The sequence below is a fragment of the Microtus pennsylvanicus genome, chromosome 9 (assembly GCF_037038515.1).
Source record: "Microtus pennsylvanicus isolate mMicPen1 chromosome 9, mMicPen1.hap1, whole genome shotgun sequence".
Taxonomy (NCBI): Eukaryota; Metazoa; Chordata; class Mammalia; order Rodentia; family Cricetidae; genus Microtus; species Microtus pennsylvanicus.
Genome location: NC_134587.1, coordinates 66,751,071 through 66,770,562, shown reverse-complemented (window position 1 = coordinate 66,770,562; position 19,492 = coordinate 66,751,071). Strand labels below are relative to the sequence as shown.

Sequence of the window (19,492 nt, the reverse complement as noted above, 5' to 3'; positions counted from 1 at the left end):
CCTCACCTCTCAGGTGATAAAATGACTCTCTTATCTACAAATGGACCCATGTCTCCCCTGAACCTTGAAGCTTCTCCATCCCCCATGCACGCCCAAGCCTAGCTTTTATCTAAGTCCCTCCATCCCCAGACACACCCAAGCCTGGCCTTCACCTCCATCTCTACTCTGATTCCCAGAGTGGCTCCTGGCTTTCCACAACATGATCCTCCCGCCCACACTGGGCCCATCTTACACTTGGTCTAGCTTCGGCACAAAATCCAACAGCTCTTTCTCCTCACCCACATCCCGGGAGTCCCGCCTCTCCGCCTTGGAGCCAACAAGTTCTTCACCTGAAAACCAGGAGCTCAAGTGAGTGGGAGGTCGGAGACAAGGATTTACCTTTGTTCCTAGCAAGCACTTCTCATAGTCCACCTCCCAATGTCTGCTCGAAAGTGGAGGGCAGGGCTGGTTTCTGATACCCCAAGGGGCCTGCTAGCCATGGAGATTCCCAGTCCTGTTCTTCCAGCACTAGAGCACAGGGTGTGCCAGTCCCTAGTCCCTGTGTGCATCCCTCAGCTTTGTAGGGTAGAAAACAACACAGCCAGGAAGAAGGTTTTTTCCTTTGATGAGGTCCCCATTACACAACAGCTCTTTCAGAGCGTGAAGTGGCGCCACAAAAGGTCACAGCTACAGATATTTCTTTCTTTTTCCTTTTTGAGACACTTTCTCTACGTAGCTCTGGCTGTTCTAGAATTTGCTTTCTAGACCAGGCTGACCTTGAACTCAAGGATCTGCCTGTCTCTGCCTCCTGAACACTGGGATTAAAATCATGAGTCATCATACCCAGTTTAGGTTACAGATAATCTAATCTTCCACTACAGAGGGGGAAACACAGCGCTCGAACCTATTCACTCAAGGGTGGGACATTCTTTTGTCACTGAATCCCCTTATTTCCCATCACCTTGGAATTGTCAGTTGTAATTCCAAATCTCATAAAAGAGGATCCAGCTCCCTGCACCCCGTCCCCTCTTCTTAGCCCGACTGGAGCAGCGACCTGGGCTCTAGGGCCCATATGACTATTGCCCTGTGGGAGGAGCCCGGTCCTATGACCTGGAGCTGACAGGATGGAGGTGCAACTGTTCATGCAGGATGCGCACAGACACGGAGGCATGGGCACAGAGACAGAGGTGATGTCATGGTGTGCATGTCCTGTTTAGTCAGCTCCGGGCCCTGCAGGCCACGGAGGGTGCAAAGCAGGCATGGGTTAGTGAGGACGTGTGTGCTTATGATGGAATGGGCTCTGGTGAGAAAGACCACAGGGAACAGAAAGCATTTCATACCCATTATAGTTATCTGAGTGGTTCCTGGAAGGCAAAGAAGAGCCAAGTTGAAGGAATGACAGCATCGGACCCAGTAAAGCGAGAGGCATGTTGTTAAGGGTGCGTGTGCTATAACTGTCTAGCTGACTGTCACACGACCACTGAACTCCAGACAGAAGGGGCCAGAGAGCAGGCCCAACCCTGCTATCCTGAATTTCCTCAATTCTGTGAGGAAATAGGGCTTACTTGGGGGATGGGAGATGGGGAAGATACCCTGGAGATCATGAAGTTGAAACCTTTGTTCCCCCAGTGATGATGGAGGACTCCAAACTTTCTGCCCCACCACACTGTCGGAGGGCAGCTGACCAAGATGTGTTCTCTTTTTAAACAAGCATTCTTGTCATTTCTGGAGGCTCAAGGAAAACAGCAGCCAGATGTTGCTGCAGCTACAGCCAGCTCTTAGAGCTGCCGTGAGTAGATCCATCCTTGACCAAATGCAGGAACGTCCTATATACCAACTAGCTCGCAGATAAAGACTTGAGATCTAAACTATTAACCCCTAAATTCTCAATCTTCCTTCACCCAGGATTGTTTGAAAGGAGTTATTCTGTCAACAGACAATATCTGTAAGAAGCGGGTGTCCCTAGTTTCAATGTGTGCTTGTATGTCCAGCCTGGATCTGTTCCGAGAGACACCAAGGGCAGTCTGCGAGGATCGCGCCTGAGCTCATCACCAAAGACTTTACCTTCATCTTCAGACACATCCAGGATCTCATCCACGGTCTCAGGGTAGCTCATCCGATGTTTGTCGCTGACTAACTGGAAGGAGGAAGGGCAGGGGCTCAGACCCATGCGGAGTGCGGTATCTTTGCTTTAGCCCAGCTACTGTCCCCAGACGAGCAGCCAGGAAAGGAGACGGAAAGATGCACTCCCAAAGAAAGCCAGGCCTAGAAGGCATTTGATCTGGACGCCGCCGAAACCTGGCAGGTACCAGCATAACACCAGACCTCAGACTGCCCGCCCTTTTACCTCACCCCCTTCCTCAAGCCCTTCCAACCCTTTGGGCACTAGGTGGCAGTATTGCCTCACTTGTAGCTAGTAATGCCTACCAGGTGGGTGGCATTGACTTTGGGTAGTAACCCTTAGGGTCCACAGTGTAACTGGGATAGAGGGTGGAGGTGGGGCAGGGCTCCTCAGGGGAGGGGCAGACATACCACTACACTGGTTTCATCTGTGACCACCTTGAGCACGTCGGTTACAGAGATATAGCCCAACCGCTTGGCTATTGCCAGAGGTGTGGTTCCATTCTAGGACAGAGGGAGAGCAGACAGGGCGTCAGAGGGGACAGCCTACCTCTTGCACACAGACCAGGTTTGCTTGGAATCTTCAGAAGGGCCTAAGTGGACAGGCTGGGCCTTGGAGATAAGATCTGTGCACAAGTCTGTGATCCTGGAGGCCACAGAGATGAGACAGGGCAGGAAGGCGAGCAGGGCACACTGTAAGCCCTCAGTGTTGAAAAGATGTAGGTAAGCACAGCAGCAGGGCAATGTTCCCACACCCTTTCTTCAGCTGTCGGTCACTGAGTGTTATGATAGCTAACAACAGTCCTGAACTGTTTAGTTAACGAGTTACAACAGTCAGAACCCACAAATTCCCCAAATGGGACAGGGCACACTTTAATACATCGATTTTGAGAGAAAGGCTTAGGTGAAAACTGCAAGGCCTTGAAGCTTTTATTCTCTTGGAAGGTCTTCCCTGCTTGCAGAATGTGCCTGAGCCCCACATGACTTCGGTCCACCTGCAGTTACACCCTCAGCAAACACCTACAGCCAAGAGTTCACAGCCTTCTGAGTTGGGAACAGCCATGCAGGTTAACCCTGCAAACCCCACGATCAGGACAGGGAATTCATTCCGAAGAACAATCGCCAAGGCTGCTAGGGGAGCCTTTGATGTCCCAAACCACTTAATTTTGCCTACTTATGCCATCCTTCCTGAAGGTAGCTACGAACACGCCAGAAGGCGTGTCAGCAGGAGCAGTTACAAGCTGGAGAGGAGGAGGCATGGTATTGGGAAGGATAACCGTATTCTGATGGCTAAGTTCCGGAGTATACAAGGCAGCCACACTATGGTGCATAGCTCAGTCCTGACTCCAGAGAGTCATCAACCTGTACTGTTAGGGATGCTCCCCAAGCTGTGAGGAATGGCTTCAGGTGGGTACTCACCGAGCTGACCTCGTTTGGAGAAGCACCATTCTTCAGGAGCAATGTCACAATGTCTGTGTGTCCTTGCTGAGCTGCCTGGTGCAAGGGGCTGTATCCTAGCTATGAAGTAAGGCAGACATTTGGCAGGATCAGTTAGCCATTGGGAGGGAGGGGGGAGAGCAGCATACATACAAAGTCCAGAGTCCATCCTACTAAAACTCTTCCCCCCACTTCCTTCTTTAGGTTCAAAGCTCGGGACGGAAGCAGGGCCTGGAGTGGCTCTGGCTCCCTCCTAAGTGAGCTCCTAGGAGCTGTCAGCTCAGGAGTTGAGTGTAAGGGACCCCTGTACCTTGGTCTTGGCATTGACGTCTGCTTGGTGCTGCAGCAAGAACTTCACCAGCTTGATGTTTCCGTAATGGCTAGCCACGTGGAGTGGGGTGTAACCCATCTGAAAGGCAAGAGATGAACATGGGCGGGAAGAAGTCATCTGGGCATCCCTAGCACCAGTGGAGCCATGCTTCAAGGCATCCACACAGAAGCAGCTGCTTAAGGGAGGGGAGGAGGCTACGGGGAAGGGCAAGCACTGTTGTGAGACATGGCGTGCTAATGTCGGTTAGAGAAGGGACAGGATCGGCGTCAGACGAGGGAAGCGGAGATGTTGCTGAAGCCACCAGGCAGGCAATTAGAAGGCTAACAGGAACCCGGAAGAGGGAGTTAGGCTAAGAGCTGTTAGCCTTGGAGATGATCAAGGGCAGCTGACAGGAAGAAACAGAGAGGACAGAATGGGGACAAATGTCTGGGCAGCACTTAGAAAGGCTGGGGTGGGGGATCGGAGAGAGCCATCCACTCCTTACCAGTCCCAGAAGAAGGCATGAGGGGGTGTGAGGGGTGTGAGGGGGTGCCCCGTGGTGGTCTAAGGTGGTGGATTGTGATGGAGCATGCAGCTAAGGGAGGGAGCCATTACAGACGCAGCATGGGGGGCCTGCCTTACCCGGGTGGTAGCATCCACCGTGACACCATGTTTGATCAGCACGTCAGCCACTGGAACATGGCCCTCTTGTGCTACCAGGTGGAGTGGGGTGAGGCCACTCTAAAAAGAAACAGACATACATCAATTCTGAGCCAGGGAAGAATTCCAGGCTATCGTGACGGAACTGTGAGACTTGAAAGCCCCGGGCCTAGGCAGCCCGACTGGTTATTTGGTAAAATTTTCCTATCCTGGACCTCCAAGTCCTCACCTGAATGTCAGGTGACTAGCGTAGGGAAGGGTCAGGCAGCTTTTTCTATTAAGGGCCCGACTGCTAATTGATGAGACTGTGACGTTGCATCTTTGCCAATCCTGGTAATAAGCAGTCCTAACCAGCATGGAAACCATCGGGCATGGCTGAGTTCCAATGAAGCTTTATAGAACTAAGCCGTGGGCTGAGGCTGACCCACAGACAACAGATTCGCTTAACGAAGACTTCCAATTGTAAGAACTGTTATTTCCAGGGTAAACTTTGGTGCCTCGGTTTCTTACTCTAGAAGATACAGGCTTCCACCGACTCATCTCGAGGGCAGAGCAGGGGGCATCTGAGAAAGCGCAATCCACTTAAAATCACTGCAGCTTCTGAGAGCATGCGCTACCACTGCCCCGCAGCCCACAGCAGTGTGAAGGGTGGACCCCTCTGGGAGTGGAAGGACCACATTTTTAGGCTTCTCATCAGCCTTCCATGAGGATAGTGGTGTGTCAGGGTGTTGATTGCTATTTGCTGGCCTGGGATTATTTGTTCCTTGTGCTTGTTTAACCCCCAAGAATTTGCAGGCTACAGAATGGGAAAAGGTCTTAACTAATAGTACATCTGCTACAGGGTTAATATCTAAAATAGAGATATTAGAACTAAAGAACTAAAAGAATAAAGAACTAAAAAAACCTTGAACATCAAGAAAACAAACAACTCAATTATAAAACAGGGTACAGAACTAAATGAAATTCACAAAGATGAAACAGAAATGGCTGAGAAACACTTAGGGTTAGGGCTCAGCATTCTTAGCCATCAGGGAAATGCAAATCAAAACTACTTTGAGAATTCATCTTACACCTGTCAGAATGGCCAAGATCCACAAAACAAACGAGAACTCATGCCAGTGAGGATGCAGGGTAAGGTGCACACGCATCCACTGCTGGTGGGCATGCACATTCATACAGCCACTATGGAAATCAGCGTGCCATTCCTTGGGAAACTGGGAGTTGGTCCACCTCAAAATCCAGCTATAGCACTCTTGAGCATACACCCAAAGGACTCTGTATCCAACTACAGAGGGTCATGTTCAGACATGTTCATTGCTGCTTTACCCCCAACAGCCAGAAACTGGAAACAGCATAGACACCCAAACAGATGAGTGGATAATGAAAATGGGGTACATTTATACAGCAGAATGTGACTCAGCTGTTAAAAAATGAAATCATGGAATTCACAAATAAACGGAGGAAGTTAGAAAAAAAAATCATCCTGAATGAAGTAACTCAGACCCCAAAAGACAAATATTGTATATATTCTTTTATATGCATGTTAGCTTTTAAGCCTTCAATAGCCTTGCTACAATCTGTACAAGCACAGAGATTATGGAGAGAGTAAGGAAGTAGGGAGGGGGAGGATCTCCCAAGGAAAGGAAAATAGAATAGTTATGGAGAGACAGGGAGACAGGGATGGAAGGATTAAACAGAGAGGGGGAGGAGGGCGTGGGATAAGGGAGGGACAACTAACACTAAGGGCTACTTGAAGGGTCATATGGAAACATATGACAGTAAAAGCTTCTTAAAATATATACATATGGGGGAGAAGGAGGGGAGGAGGTGGAAATTTTTAAGTAAAAATAAAAAAATTAAAAATAAAAATAATAATAAAAAATATATACATATAAGAGAGGAGTCTGAATGAAGTCACCAAATAAGGGAGGAGACAAAGCCCCAGCTAGATACCATTCATCACCAAGTGAAATCTCCACTGCCAGGAATGGGTGACAGCTAGTTGAGGTTGAGTTGTTGTCCAAAGGGGCTCTATTTAACACCCCAAACAACTCGCACTATTGCCAAAGCTATTGGCAATACATTCGGAACCAAATTATGCAATGAACTCCCGAATGTAGATGCTACTCAGGGGCAAGTATACTCTGGGCTCCCATTGTGGCCTTCCTGAAGATGCTCAAAGGAGCAGAGTAAGGCAGAACCACACAGGAAGGCTACAAAGCCTCGGGGTCACAGTCTTACCAGTCAGCTGTGGATTCCTATGGCACCGAGATAAAACTGATGTAAGGCTGTTACCAGGATCCCCCCCCATAGGCCCCAGGGAAAGTCAGAGCGCTCTGGTAAGTACGTAAGCTGCTGCCTACATAAAAGCTACAGGGCAAACTCAGAGGAACCTACCTTATTCCCCAGGTTGCCATTGGCTTGCTTTGAGAGGAGAAGGGCGACCATTTCTGTGTGGCCCTCTTGGGCAGCCAGGTGCAGCGGGGTCACGCCTTGCACAGACTCGGCATTTGCTGATCCCCCATACTGCAGCAGACTGCGGGCCACCTCTATCTGGTTCTGCTTGGCAGCAATGTGCAAAGGGGTGTAGCCATTCTGAAACAGAAGAAGGTACCTGAGATCTGTTCCACCCAACAGCCGAGGTAAGGGCAGGAGAGCACGGGGTGGGGGTAGGCTCTGGCTCGCCCTCTGAGCAAGCTGTCATCATCAAGGAAAGCATGTTAGATAGAAGAACAAATGCACAAACTGCTGGCTGGAAGCTAGATTGGCTGGCTCGCATCACAGGCAATATCTGCACCCTGCTCACCAAGTGTGATGACCTACCATCTCGCTCAGATGCGCTCGCTGCTGGGCAGGAAGCAATGTTACCAAGCAAAATTCAGATGCCAGCTTGAAGGTAGGGTAGAGAAGAGTTCAAGTTTTCTGTCTCTCCCTCCTGGCAGAAAGAACTCAAAGGCTCAAACGCTTCATATGGAAAAGAAACAGGGAAACCACATATGGCAACACATGGCTGTAATCCCAACATTCTAGAGGCTGGGGTAGGGTGAGCCAGGGCCACATAGTGAAAAACCTTCTGTGTCAGATCAACAGAATGACTGGCTCTTGACACGCTCACACTTCCTCTTCAGTATGTATGACTATTCTTTTCTTTATTAGCACCCTAAAGGAAACCTTTCCTCATGCAGTTTGGCCCCCAGTGCTGTTCTTTGGGTCTGCTGACTGGGAACTCAAGGATGTGGGGGTACTAGCCAGTTCCATTCTACTCCAAACCATCTGCGGCCCAGGGCAATATATTCCATCTCCTAGATGATGTCCTTACATATTTTTAAGATCATTGAAAGTAGGGGAAATATCTGCCTCGTTTATTAAAAAACAAAAGAAAGAAACCAATTCTGGATGGATCAAATGTAATTATGTACTCGCAAGAAAGTGCTTTCCAAAACTAAGACACGAGAATGGAGCAGTCATGTGTGGTGGTGGCTTTGCCATGCACGGTTGGGCAGGAGAGGATGAACAAGTGCTGGTCTTTCCAGTTAACTATGCCACCCTGTACTAGGGTCTCACTCTGGAGTCCAAGCTGCCCTGGAAATACAATACAGGCCAGGCAGGCCTCAAACTTGAGGTAGTTCTCCTGCCTCAGACTCTCAAGTGCTGGAAATACAGGTGTAAGCCACTATTTCTAGCTTTCATTTCATTTCTTTATGTAGTTTTGATAAAACGTTCTCAGTGGTTGGGTTTCTAGTATGAGTGAGCTCCTTCTCCTACAGCAGACAGGTGATAGGGTCGGTCGGTGGCCTTGTTAGAAACTGCTTCTGTGATCTCTCTGGAGCATTAGAGTAAGGAAGTCAGGCACGTATTACTCCTGGTTGTGTGATGAAGCTCTCTCTGAGAGGGGATGTGTGTTAACAGAAAGCAAACCCTAGGTCCTGTTGGCTTCTTGAACTGTGATGTGTGTGTGTGTGTGTGTGTGTGTGTGTGTGTGAGAGAGAGAGAGAGAGAGAGAGAGAGAGAGAGAGAGAGAGAGAGAGAGAGAGAGAGAGAGATGCCCTTGAGACCTTGTTCAGCAGAATTAGATCCAGAAGGTCTAGACAGGGCTTGAGGCTCTGCGTTCCTAATCAGCTCCCAGGTGATGCTGAGGTTGCTGGTCTATGAACCACACTTCAAGTAGCCTGGCCCTGAAATACTCAGAGTGAAGGACTGCCGATCCAGAAGACTTCCAGGGCAGGACCCACGACCTCCAGGACCTATGTCCACTCAACCTTTCACAGAAGACCATGGCTGTGTGCAACGGTCTCCAGACATGTGTTTTCCCACACTAGTGAGATAGCATTCCTCCAGCTGTCTGTGGTCTTTTGCTAGTCACCCACCGTCTTACTGAGGGTTCACCAGCATTTCTGGTTGAGATGTCTTAGTGAAATAAGGACAACCATTCAACTATAGCAAAGCAAGGCTTTTTAGGACTTCTTTTTTTCCACCCCCAAGGCACAGTCATTTGAGACATTTGCAGTACATCCACGGAGGTACCAGCAGGAGTCCCAGGTCACTTGGGCAGCTATGGGTATCTAACACACTGGCAGGAACAGACGTTGATTTGTCAGGGACACGCTTGCCCTGGAGACGGCTAAATCTTCCAGGTCACCTTGGGTTAAATGGAAGACATGAGTCACTGACCATCCTCAGATCATGGACCAAGCCATCAGAGTGTCCCCCAAACCAGGACTAAAGGAATGATGACCTTTTGCGGGTGACAAGGAGAAACAGCAACTAGGTCGGAGCTCCAGGGAGAAGTCAGACAGGGATCTATGTCAGTAAAAGGCCCCTTTTCCCAGGAAAATAAGCTCAGGGAAGGAAGGCACACGGGAGGGAATCTGTTAGCATCAGACCGAGAAGGGGAGAGTTTGGTTTGGGTGCAAAGGGATTTACTGTGAAATTCTACAAAATTGCCAGACTACTTTGGGAACTATTTTTGCCATGGAAACAAACCCCATCTGTGCAGGCTTTGAGCTGCCTTTCGCTCTCTTTAAATATCATGAACCTGGCTCCAGCTCCGTTTATATAAGTGGGAATGAGGAGGAGGAGGAGGGGAGTCCGGTTTCTTATTTTTAGAAGCAGGAGTAAGTCAACATCTTAGCCGGCTGTGTGCTGCCTCTGCACAATGACGTAGGGTGCGCTACCACGGGAGGCAGGAGTAGGGGCGAAGCCTGAGGAGCCAAGGGCTTCCTGAGGCACGCTGTGTCTGCAGAGACGGATGTGGGAGAGGTGAGCATCATACTGAGAAGACAGAGCAAGCTAAGCCACTCGGTCCCCTGCCCACTGGTGAATCTGGGGCGAGTGTAAGCTGAAGCACACAGCAACCCACCGAATGACTCTTTCCTTGGTGGGCAGCACTGGAGTTCCTTCTGTGTGACTGAATTCTGACATACATCATTCTCAGGCTGCCCTGTCAGGAGGAGGGGCACCTGGTGCGGAGATCATGGCTGTCTCTTCTACGCAGGCCCTGACTCCATTCCTGACCAGTTTCATAGTGTTCTCTTGCCTCTTACAGATCCAAGTCCCACCTTACCCCAGGGTACTCTTGTCCCCCAAAGGCTCCCCTGTCTTCTGTTCCCCCCACCCCCGGTCAAGGTTCCTCAGGGCCACAGAGTCCTGTCCTTAGCAGTGTATTACAGAACCCGGACGTGCTATCACTGCAGAACATGCAGGGGTTAAAGCCCCCACCACAGTGTCTATATTCTAAAACAGAAATAAACTAGGAAGATCCTCACACCCAGACCCAGAGAGGAATGATCACTGCATCCAGCACCCGAACCTGGGAAACAAGCACGGAACAAGACATCCCACTGAGGGAAAGCTCCCAGAACAAGGCTGTGGCCCCAGGAAACTCTCATGTCCTAGACATTTGACCACCAGCTTGCAAAACACAGTTGACAGGTAGCTGGTGGGGGTAGGGACTCGGGGTGTGTAAACTGAATCCTGCCACTGCGAGGGACCTTCTGACAGAACAGTATTTCCCACTTCCCATTCTACAAGCCCTCAGATAGCAGCCACGATGCTGCAGACAGTATCTGTGAAGGAGTTGTGGCACGTCTGTGCTTAGGAGCCAAACACAAAACACCTGGGGTTGCTTAAGATCGGCAGTTCTCAACTTGTGGGTCGTGACCCCACTGCGGGTGAAAGGACCCTTCCACAGGGGTCGCATACCAGACATCCTGCATGGCGAATATTTACGTTGAGATTCATAGCAGTAGCAAAATTACAGTTATGAAGTAGCAACGGAAATAAGTTTGTGGTTGGGAGTCACCACAACTTGAGAAACTGTACTAAAGGGTCACAGTATTAGGAAGGTTGAGCACTACTGCCTAAGACAGGAGCTGGGAGGGGGACCTTACCCAGGCAGGGCTGTGTGGGGAGCCGCCTCGGGGAAGGAGGAGCTTGACGATGTCCAAGTTGTTGTGATGGACGGCTACATGCAGCGGAGTCAAGCCGTTCTGCAGAGGGACAGAGCAGAGGGGAAATGAGCAGCTTCCTTCCCGTGAGGGACCGTGTAGACAACAGGGATCTGCTCTTCAATCCTGGGTGCTTCTTTCACAAGGCAGCGCCCATCCAAATCTGGGCTGGGTACAGGTCAGGGGTGAAGCACTCGGCTAGTGTGTGCAAGCCCCAGGAATCATTTCATAACAACAAGAGTGAAAAATCAATCTCGTACTTAAGGCTAGGGGGCGGCTCAATGGTGATAGAGAGCTGTTTAGAATATGCTCTAGTGCTGGGTCCCATCATTAATACTGTAGAAAAAGAAAAAAAAATCTGCCTAAAGCCAGTCTTGAAGGAGAGCCACTGAAAGACTGCTCCAGCAGGCTCTGGGACTATTTCTTCATCCCTGTTGGGGAGGTGGTCCATGAAATCAGCACACTTGTTCAGAGAGTACCAGATCCTTCTAACAGACACGGACTTCGCTAGGACTGCCTTCTGCAAAGACCATTCTCTATGGGAGGTTGCCCAGGCACGAGAGGTGCTTCCCGGGGGGAAGTAGTCTGTCCCTTCTTGCTTCTGCTAACCCAGGAGGAGGGGGACGCTCCAACTCACCTTTCCTGCTGCGTTGGGATGTGCATCGTGTTCCAGGAGCAGCTCAGCCACCCGTACCTTCCCGTACTTGGCAGCCACATGGAGAGGGGTAAATCCTTTCTGAGGAGAAACACAGGCCATCAGGACCCCTGGGAGCCAATGCCACCGAAGGAAGGCACGGGTAGGACACTTCCTGTGCTAACCAGCATGGGAATGCCTATGTGACCTAAGGACTGGAGCATTTTGGTCCCTGCAAGAGGCTACAAGCCTCCCTGAGTACCACCAGGCCAACTCTCACAGGAGAAGAGAGGAAGCTGCCTACGATATTGTCAATTGCTTGTTGACTGAGGGAGGCAGAGGCTATCTCTTTTGTTTGCTATTGTTCCTTCAGAGACAGTCTAAATATGCGGCCCAGGCTGGCCTTGAACTCCAGATCTCTTTGCTTCATTCTCTGAAGTACTGGATCACAGGCGTGTGTCAGTCAGTCCATCAGGTTCTTACCTATTTAGTTAGCCAGTTATCTGTTGCCACTCTGGAGGGTGAACTTGGGGCCTTGAGAGTGCCAGGCAAGCAGTCCTTTAAAAACTACTTCCCTTTGGTTCTCCCTGTATCCTAGGAACCTGGAGCAGGTGTCTAGCAAGTTACAGGGGAAATAGAAGACATCTGGGTTGGAGCAGAGACCTGACTGGCTGTGCTCTTTCTGAGGAAGGAGATGACTCATGGGTCCGCACAGTCCCATGACCACAAAGAAGCTCAGATGGGACTCCCCTTCAGAGCCTCAGGCCTAGCCTATTGTTCCTAAAAAATTGAAAAATATGTGTGGTTTCTTTTGTTTCTGGTCTTTTTTTTTTTTTTAAATTGAGATCCAGTCTTGATATGCTGCCCAGGCTGACCGTGAGCTCCTGGGCTCATGTGATCCTCCTGTCTCAGCTTTCTGGGTACTGTGAGCACAGGTGGGCCGCTAAACCCTGCCAGCCCGAAGCTTTCTAAGAACTGGAACCGTGGTCATGACTGTACCTTGGTCATGCACGCTTGGGATGCCTCCTTCTCCAGGAGGGCCAGGGTTGTGTCCACGTGGCCCTCACGGGCTGCGGTGTGCAGGGGCGTGTGGCCAGCAGTGGTAGCCAGGTTGGGGCTGGCGCCGTTCTCCAGCAGGAGCTTCACCATGCTTGTGTGGCCGATACGAGCCGCACAGTGAAGTGGTGTCTGGTCATCCTGGACCCCAGGGGAAAGCACAGAACTGGAAATGTTAACCTTCTCAAGCCCAGCTTGGTATTGCCCAGGGGCGGGAGGTGAGGCCCAGAGAGTGCAAGCAACTCGGTCACGCATAAAAAGATCTGGGATTTCTTCCAGTCTCTGAGTTACAGAAAATAGTATGCTTTCTCTCTTGTGATCCTTATACCTCACCAGCTTTGTGCTTTCGCTACTTAATTGCACAAAGGTTCAGCTTCCCCAGTTGTTAGGTGGGAATTGTAACATTATTTCATGGGGTTCTGCTCAAGCAGCTAACGGACACAAAGGGTTCCCAATGTTGGACATAGAAAAACTGCTCAGTAAACTGATCGCTATCCCAACAAGCCAGATCTCCCAAGCTCTGCACCTCTTATGCTTGTTCATGTTTGAATACTTTGATGTTCTTTATGCCAGTAGTCATGGGGCACCAAATCACCGAATCAGGGAAGACAACTTCCAGCTACCGCTCCTAGTGCAGGGGCTCCACGGATGACATATTGGTTTCTGTGCTAAAGCAGAGACACGCTCAAGGGAGCCTGCCACCTGCAGAGTGCTGGTCTTGGCCACACAGCCTATCTTGCAAACTTGGTAGCTCGTCTTATAGTTTATTCATCATCCAGTCTACAGCTGGGGATCCTCCACTTTTAGACCAAGTGATTCCCGGCTGATTTGTACTGGTGACATCGTGATCTTACCAAGTCCCTTCCTTTAATCACAATCTACTCATCAGCCCAACGAAAGCTGCAGGCCAGCCCTGCTCGCTGGGCTTTGGTACTCTACAGAAATTCAGCTTTGATGCAAGAATATCTCTGGCCCCTCAGGACTCCAGCAAAACAGAGCTGGAGCTTTCCATGAGACCCACACAGGAGTGGTGTGACTGGGAGCCCCTGGCCTCTGAGAATGGCTTCCCTTCACCAGGCTGGAGTGACCTTAGGACCCTCCCTTTCCTGCCTCCTGAACTCACCTTGGCCTTAGCATTGGCTTTGGCTTTGTTCTGGAGCAAGTATTTGGCCACTTCGGTATGCCCTGCTCGGGCTGCCATGTGCAATGGGGTCTCTACCTTCTGCAAAGTGACAAGGTTATAGAAATATTAATACATGCTGGTGTTGCAAAAGGACACTTGTTGAACTCAGACTGTTGACTGGGCTTGGTAGGATTTTGTCCAGGAGCCGGAGCTGCCCAGCAAATCTGGCTCTTTCTCCCCCTCAGTTGTCTAGGGAAATGGGAATGTAAACCTCGGAGCTAATGAATATTCAAATGCGGGAATGTACTTCCAGATCGCACTTATAGAAGTTCCAAAATAAAATTCTAAAGATGTGCAGTTGTGTGACAAATTTAACTGGGGGAGCCTCAGTAGAAAGGAACGTTCGCCCCACTCCCGACACCTTTGCTATCCTGAGAATCCCATTTCCGTGGGTGGAGAAAACAGGGACCCGCTGCTACAGCTTCCCTCAGAGCTGGGGACCAGCGCCAAGAGTTCTCACCGTCTTCAAGATCTTACCACATTGGAGACATTGGGTGACGCCCCCCGCTGCAGCAAGTTCTTCACAATAGGAAGGTGTCCCATGAAGGACGCCACGTGGAGAGGTGTCAGTCCAGACTAAAAGAGACAGAATGGAGTGTGAGCAGGAGCCGTCCCCACAAGGAAGAGCAAGCCGCAATGTGCTACGCTCTTCTGTCGATAGAGAGCTCCATGAACGGCTACCTGAGAAAATGGACTTAAACCAGGTGGGCTTCTTCTCAGGAAAATGGCCACAGGGACTAAAGCCCTGGCAGAAAATGGTCACCACTTTACATTTCAAACCATCCTCACCCATCCTGAAAAGTCTTCTCGCCTGGGAGTCACCCTGATCCAGCCCCTTTGGGGACATGCTGACGTATATCTGCACATGCACACATTCGCGGGCACACGCATATCTGCAGGCACACACAGCTATGAGGAATAACCATGTAAGGCAATGGGGGTGGGGCGAAGGCACGCCTACGCTTCCTCCTACCTCCGTGACTGCATCGATGGAGGCGCCCGTCTTCAGCAGCAGCTCCATGACGCGGATGTGATTCTTCTTGCAGGCGATGTGTAAGGGGGTGAAGCCGTTCTGTAGCCCACACAAAGCACACGGATGAACCCGGACAGTAAGCAGAGAACTGGAAAGGAATCCTGCTCCTTCCCAGCCCACCTGGCAAGCACTCGTAGACCACGGGATAGACCATGTCACTCATGATCAGACAAACAGGTGTTCCTTCTCTTTACACATGGAAAATATTTCTGAGTATTTGGGGACATTTTAAAAGAATTCTGTCCTATTTCTGGATACACTAAAGGAGTACTCGTTGAAGGTGAACTGCTTCCTTTCTACGTGATGCTGAATGAGAGGGACTCTGCTCCCCAGCATGTTCGACAGGCGCACCCCTCCACGGGGACAATTCTGTGTCTGTCTACCCCTCTGTACTTCACAGGGTGGTGCTTCTCAAACAAGGTCAGTTTTCTGGGGGTCGGGGAGGGGTTATAGCCAGCCATGTCTTTGCTGTCACAGGTAGTTCCGGAAGCAGAACTACTAGCATTTAGAGGCCAGAGACGGTGCCAAGCACCCCGCAGCGGACAGAACAGCACATTTCAACCCCAATGTCAGCCCCAAGCTTTGGGAGCCTCAGTGACCCCGGAGTCTGGTCTGGGCTCACTGCAAGCAGGTTTGAAGGGATGGATGATCTATCTTTTGCCTGTGGTGGGTACCTGTCCCTTCAGTTCTCCTCTGAGCATGGACAAGTGTGAGACCACGGTCCTGAACACGCTCTATGGCTCTCTGAACTACTCTGGTGGCCTCTGGCCTAGGGAGGAGGGTGAGGAGCACAGCCATAGGACCACCCTGTTTTTGGTCTGAACTTCTTGCCTCCCAGGGCTGTGGCCACAGCCCCGTTCAGAGCTGTCCTCAGTTCAAGTCAGCGCATTCTCACCCCGAAGCAGGTTGAAGACCAGGCCTGCCTCTAAGATGTTACTGCCTCTTAGCACTGAGTCTGGCTGGGGCCTCGAACCCCCACACACACCATAAACACCGCTTCCAGAGTCAGATCTCCTGGGTATAAACCCACAGCGGACCTCACTCCCTGGCTGAAGCTTTGATCTCAAATGCCACACCCCTCCGGAATATACCACACACACACACACACACACACACACACACACACACACACACACACACACACACAATGTGCACTTGCCTACGGTGCTGCCCCTAGTGGTACCCATGCAGAACTGCAGCCCCTCCCCGCATCCCTTCTCCCCAGCAGCATCCCTACAGTAGTAGCCTCCTCTCACCAGGGCTCTGGAGTTTGGCTTGGCTCCTTTATCCAAAAGAACCTTAGCCACCCTGTGGTGGCCACAGTGGGCTGCCACGTGGAGAGGAGTCAGGTGATCCAAGGTGACGTCATCGATCTCTGCATTGTATTGCAATAGAAGTCGGACACAGTCGAGATGGTCTCCCTGAGCCGCCATGTGGATTGGGGACAAGCCATTCTGGAGGGAGAGGAATAAAGCAATGACAGAGCTCCTGGGGACAAAGCAGGGGACTCAGGACAGTGACAGCAATGCCACTCCCTTCTTGTCTACACAAATCTTCAGTATGGATCCCAAATGAGCTTGTCTCTGAAGAAAATGTTCTCTCCCACGTAGCCAAATCTTCAAGCCCTCCATGAAGGCTTCCCTGACCACCCTGGACTTCCTCAGGCCTCGCTGGTCTGTACTGGTCACTCAAGTCTGACCTTATTTTCACCTTTGCCAAATCATCTAATTTGCGACCGCCATCTTGGCCATGTGTTTTTCTCTTAATTACAAGCGTCTAAGGACGGACCTTTACTTCATTCTTCCCAGATGCTCACCGGCCCAATTACTACATGCAGCAAGTGTGGGCCTTAATTACCGTGTGGATAAAGGACAACAAAACAGACTTTAGATCTCTCTAAACTTTCTAATTGGAAAACTTTCCCATTTATTCATTGTGTATGCTTGTGGGGTGTGGGAAGGCAAGTCTGTGCCGTGGTGTGGCCATGCACTGCCAAAGGACAACTTGCTGGAGTCAGTTTCTCTTTCTACCATGTGAGTTCTGGGGACTGAACTTAGGCTGTAAGTCGTCTTGGTGACAAGAGCCCTTACCCACTGAGCAATCTCAGTAGCCTGGATAAAGTTTACAATCCTTATGGAAACACCCTTGGTATATTTGAGGGCGGTACCGGAAAGGTTTAAGTGGGAAGTGAAGACCCGACTATGGGAGGCACCAGGCTGTGGCTAAAGTCCACCACTGACGACAAAAGGAGAAAGTTGGGCATCAGCGTTCACCTCTCTGTTTCCTACTGAGGGTTTAATGTGACCCGCTGCCTGGTGCCCCTGCTGCCAGGCCTTCCCCACCATGAAGGACTTAACTGTGAGCCACCCACCCCAGACTCATCATGAGTCCGGAAGTTGGACACAGTTGTAGGATTTGGGTTCCAGTCTTGGTTTAGCCTGATCTTTCTTTGCTTCTAGAAGGGGCTGTTTACTCTGTGCCATGGGAGTGGACTTACCATGACTGTACAGGGATCACAGTTAAGAGACTGTTGAGTCTCAGCGGAGACTCAGGACTTTGCACTCCTTTAAGAAGTGTGTTAGGGTCTGGAGAGACAGTTCAGTGGTTAAGAGCATTTTGATAACCAAGACCTCCAGGGTGGCTCACAATCATTGGTAATTCTAGCTCCAGAAGATCTGACAACATCTTCAGGCCTCTGTGTGCACCAGGCATGTGCACAGACATGCATTCAGGCAAAACACACATACAGTTAAATAAAAATAATTATTTAAAATAAACAATTAAATTATGAGTGTGTATGTCTGTATGTCTGTGTGTGTCTGTGTGTCTGTTCACGGCTATTTGTGAGATGCCTGCTGTGGGTGCTGGGAGCTCTCTTAATCACTCAATCATTTCTGTAGCCCAGGACTCTGCACTCTCTAAGGTGCTGGGACCATTAAAGGCCGTGAGGATAATTTAGAGACAGACTAAATGTATTTTACATCGTGAGGTGGAAATGGGATTTAGGAGCTGAGATGGAACATTACCATCGCTGTGTGATGTGCCTGGGTGTTGGGCTGACAGAGGGTGGAGTTGTGATGATTAACCTCCAGTATTGTCAACCTGTCAGAAATACACTGGCGTGCTTATGGGGGTGTTTACAGAGAGGATGAGCTGAAGAGGGAGCACCCACTCTGGATGTGGGTGACACCATCCGTTGGCCTGGGACTGCAGACTGAATAAAAAGGAAAAGCCAGCTGAATACCAGCATTCATCTTTCTCTTTTTCCTGACTGTACCTGCAGTGTGACCCTTCACCCCTGCTGTCACGACTTCATTGCCATGAGTGACCGTGTACCCTGAAACTGTGAGCCACCATGAACCCTTCTGAAGTTCCTTGTCACAGCAACAAGGGACATCTAGCTGACTTGGAGTGTCGCCTACCCAAGATGGCCTACCCAGGAAGGAGCACACACCTTGGTTTTGGCTTGGATGGGTGCCCCGTGGTCCAGCAGGATCTCTGAGATCCTCACGTGTCCGTTCCGAGCTGCACAGTGGAGCGGTGTCAATTCATCCTTTGTAAGACAGTGGAAGACAGAAAGCCTCAACAACAGCCATCAGTGGCAAAATATCACCAGCCTGGCTGCAATATCTCTTCTGGGTGTGGAAGTCCTGACACTGCCTTCAGACCGGGCTGGCTTTACCTCAGTTTAGTCCCTGTCCCCTGCTGCACCCAGCTGCTACTGCAGGCCACTCAGGGTGGCAGGGGACACAATGAGAGCCTGTCACTCGGGGAGACTCAAGGGCAGAACTCACCCCCTGCCCTTGTCCTGAAGGCTGCAGACACCTACCTTGGTCCTTGTTTCTATCTGAGCCCCTCGGTCCAGCAGGAGTCTCACCATGATCACATTCCCTCTGCGGGAGGCGATGTGCAGTGGTGTGATGCCATTCTGGAGGAAGAGACGGGGACCCTCAGGGCTCGGTGCTCCTTTGGAGGGTGGCAGGATGCACACCACCCCCAGCTCCTGCCTGCATCTCCTCAGAACAAGCAGCCACTTTAACTATGGGGGCACATCTCACCTCAGGAAGAGTCAGGACCTATGAGGACCTGATCGTACTGGGGTTAACTTCCCTAAGCTGGCCAAGCCCACATCCCCCAGAGTAACGGAGAAGATGGGGAGAAAGCCAGGCATTTGCAACCATCCCCCACCTCCTGTGTTCTCCTGAAGAGCAGGCACATGGAGTTTTGAGTTTCCTCCAGACCAACAGAAGGATCAGTTGATTAGTAATCTCCCAGCAGGAGGTCTTAACAGTCACCGGGGCTCTGCCCCCACCCCCAGGCATTTCTGAGATACAGGTAGATTCCAAGGTGCTAGAGAGAGTATGTGAGAGAGACGGGGGCACCCCAAACTCTGGACAGTGTGCAGAGACTCGGGTGCGGTTACCTGAGGTGTGAAGTTGACGCTGGCCCCCCTGTTGAGGAGCAGCTGGGCCACGTTGAGGTTCTCATAGTGAGCTGCGATGTGGAGAGGTGTGAAGCCCGTCTGGCGTAACAGAGGGGGAGAACCGCTTGTCACACACCAGCACCTCTGCCCCAGAACCAGCCCAGGGCTTCTAAACAACAATAGGGCCACAGGGCCCCACACACAAAGCAG

General features: G+C 50.7%; 1 protein-coding gene across 22 annotated transcripts in view; it reads right to left on the bottom strand.

The window, feature by feature from the left end:
* Window positions 1-19,492, bottom strand: part of Ank1 (ankyrin 1) — a 174,685-nt gene that overhangs the window by 36,447 nt on the left and 118,746 nt on the right. For 17 of the 22 annotated variants that reach the window (XR_012911844.1, XM_075986335.1, XM_075986346.1 and 14 more), the window contains exons 7-24: window positions 19,283-19,381; window positions 18,689-18,787; window positions 18,314-18,412; window positions 16,116-16,313; window positions 14,800-14,898; window positions 14,304-14,402; window positions 13,767-13,865; window positions 12,587-12,784; window positions 11,591-11,689; window positions 10,897-10,995; window positions 6,905-7,102; window positions 4,490-4,588; window positions 3,848-3,946; window positions 3,520-3,618; window positions 2,512-2,604; window positions 2,044-2,116; window positions 1,320-1,343; window positions 233-329 (exon numbers count right to left, since the gene is read on the bottom strand). Coding sequence is in view for 21 of the 22 variants with exons in the window: in XM_075986335.1 (XP_075842450.1) it covers window positions 233-329; window positions 1,320-1,343; window positions 2,044-2,116; window positions 2,512-2,604; window positions 3,520-3,618; window positions 3,848-3,946; window positions 4,490-4,588; window positions 6,905-7,102; window positions 10,897-10,995; window positions 11,591-11,689; window positions 12,587-12,784; window positions 13,767-13,865; window positions 14,304-14,402; window positions 14,800-14,898; window positions 16,116-16,313; window positions 18,314-18,412; window positions 18,689-18,787; window positions 19,283-19,381 (1,970 nt within the window). In the remaining variant the exon portion in view is untranslated. The remainder of the gene's footprint in view (window positions 1-232; window positions 330-1,319; window positions 1,344-2,043; window positions 2,117-2,511; window positions 2,605-3,519; window positions 3,619-3,847; window positions 3,947-4,489; window positions 4,589-6,904; window positions 7,103-10,896; window positions 10,996-11,590; window positions 11,690-12,586; window positions 12,785-13,766; window positions 13,866-14,303; window positions 14,403-14,799; window positions 14,899-16,115; window positions 16,314-18,313; window positions 18,413-18,688; window positions 18,788-19,282; window positions 19,382-19,492) is intronic. The other 5 variants (XM_075986353.1, XM_075986358.1, XM_075986334.1 and 2 more) reach the window with 1 other exon arrangement.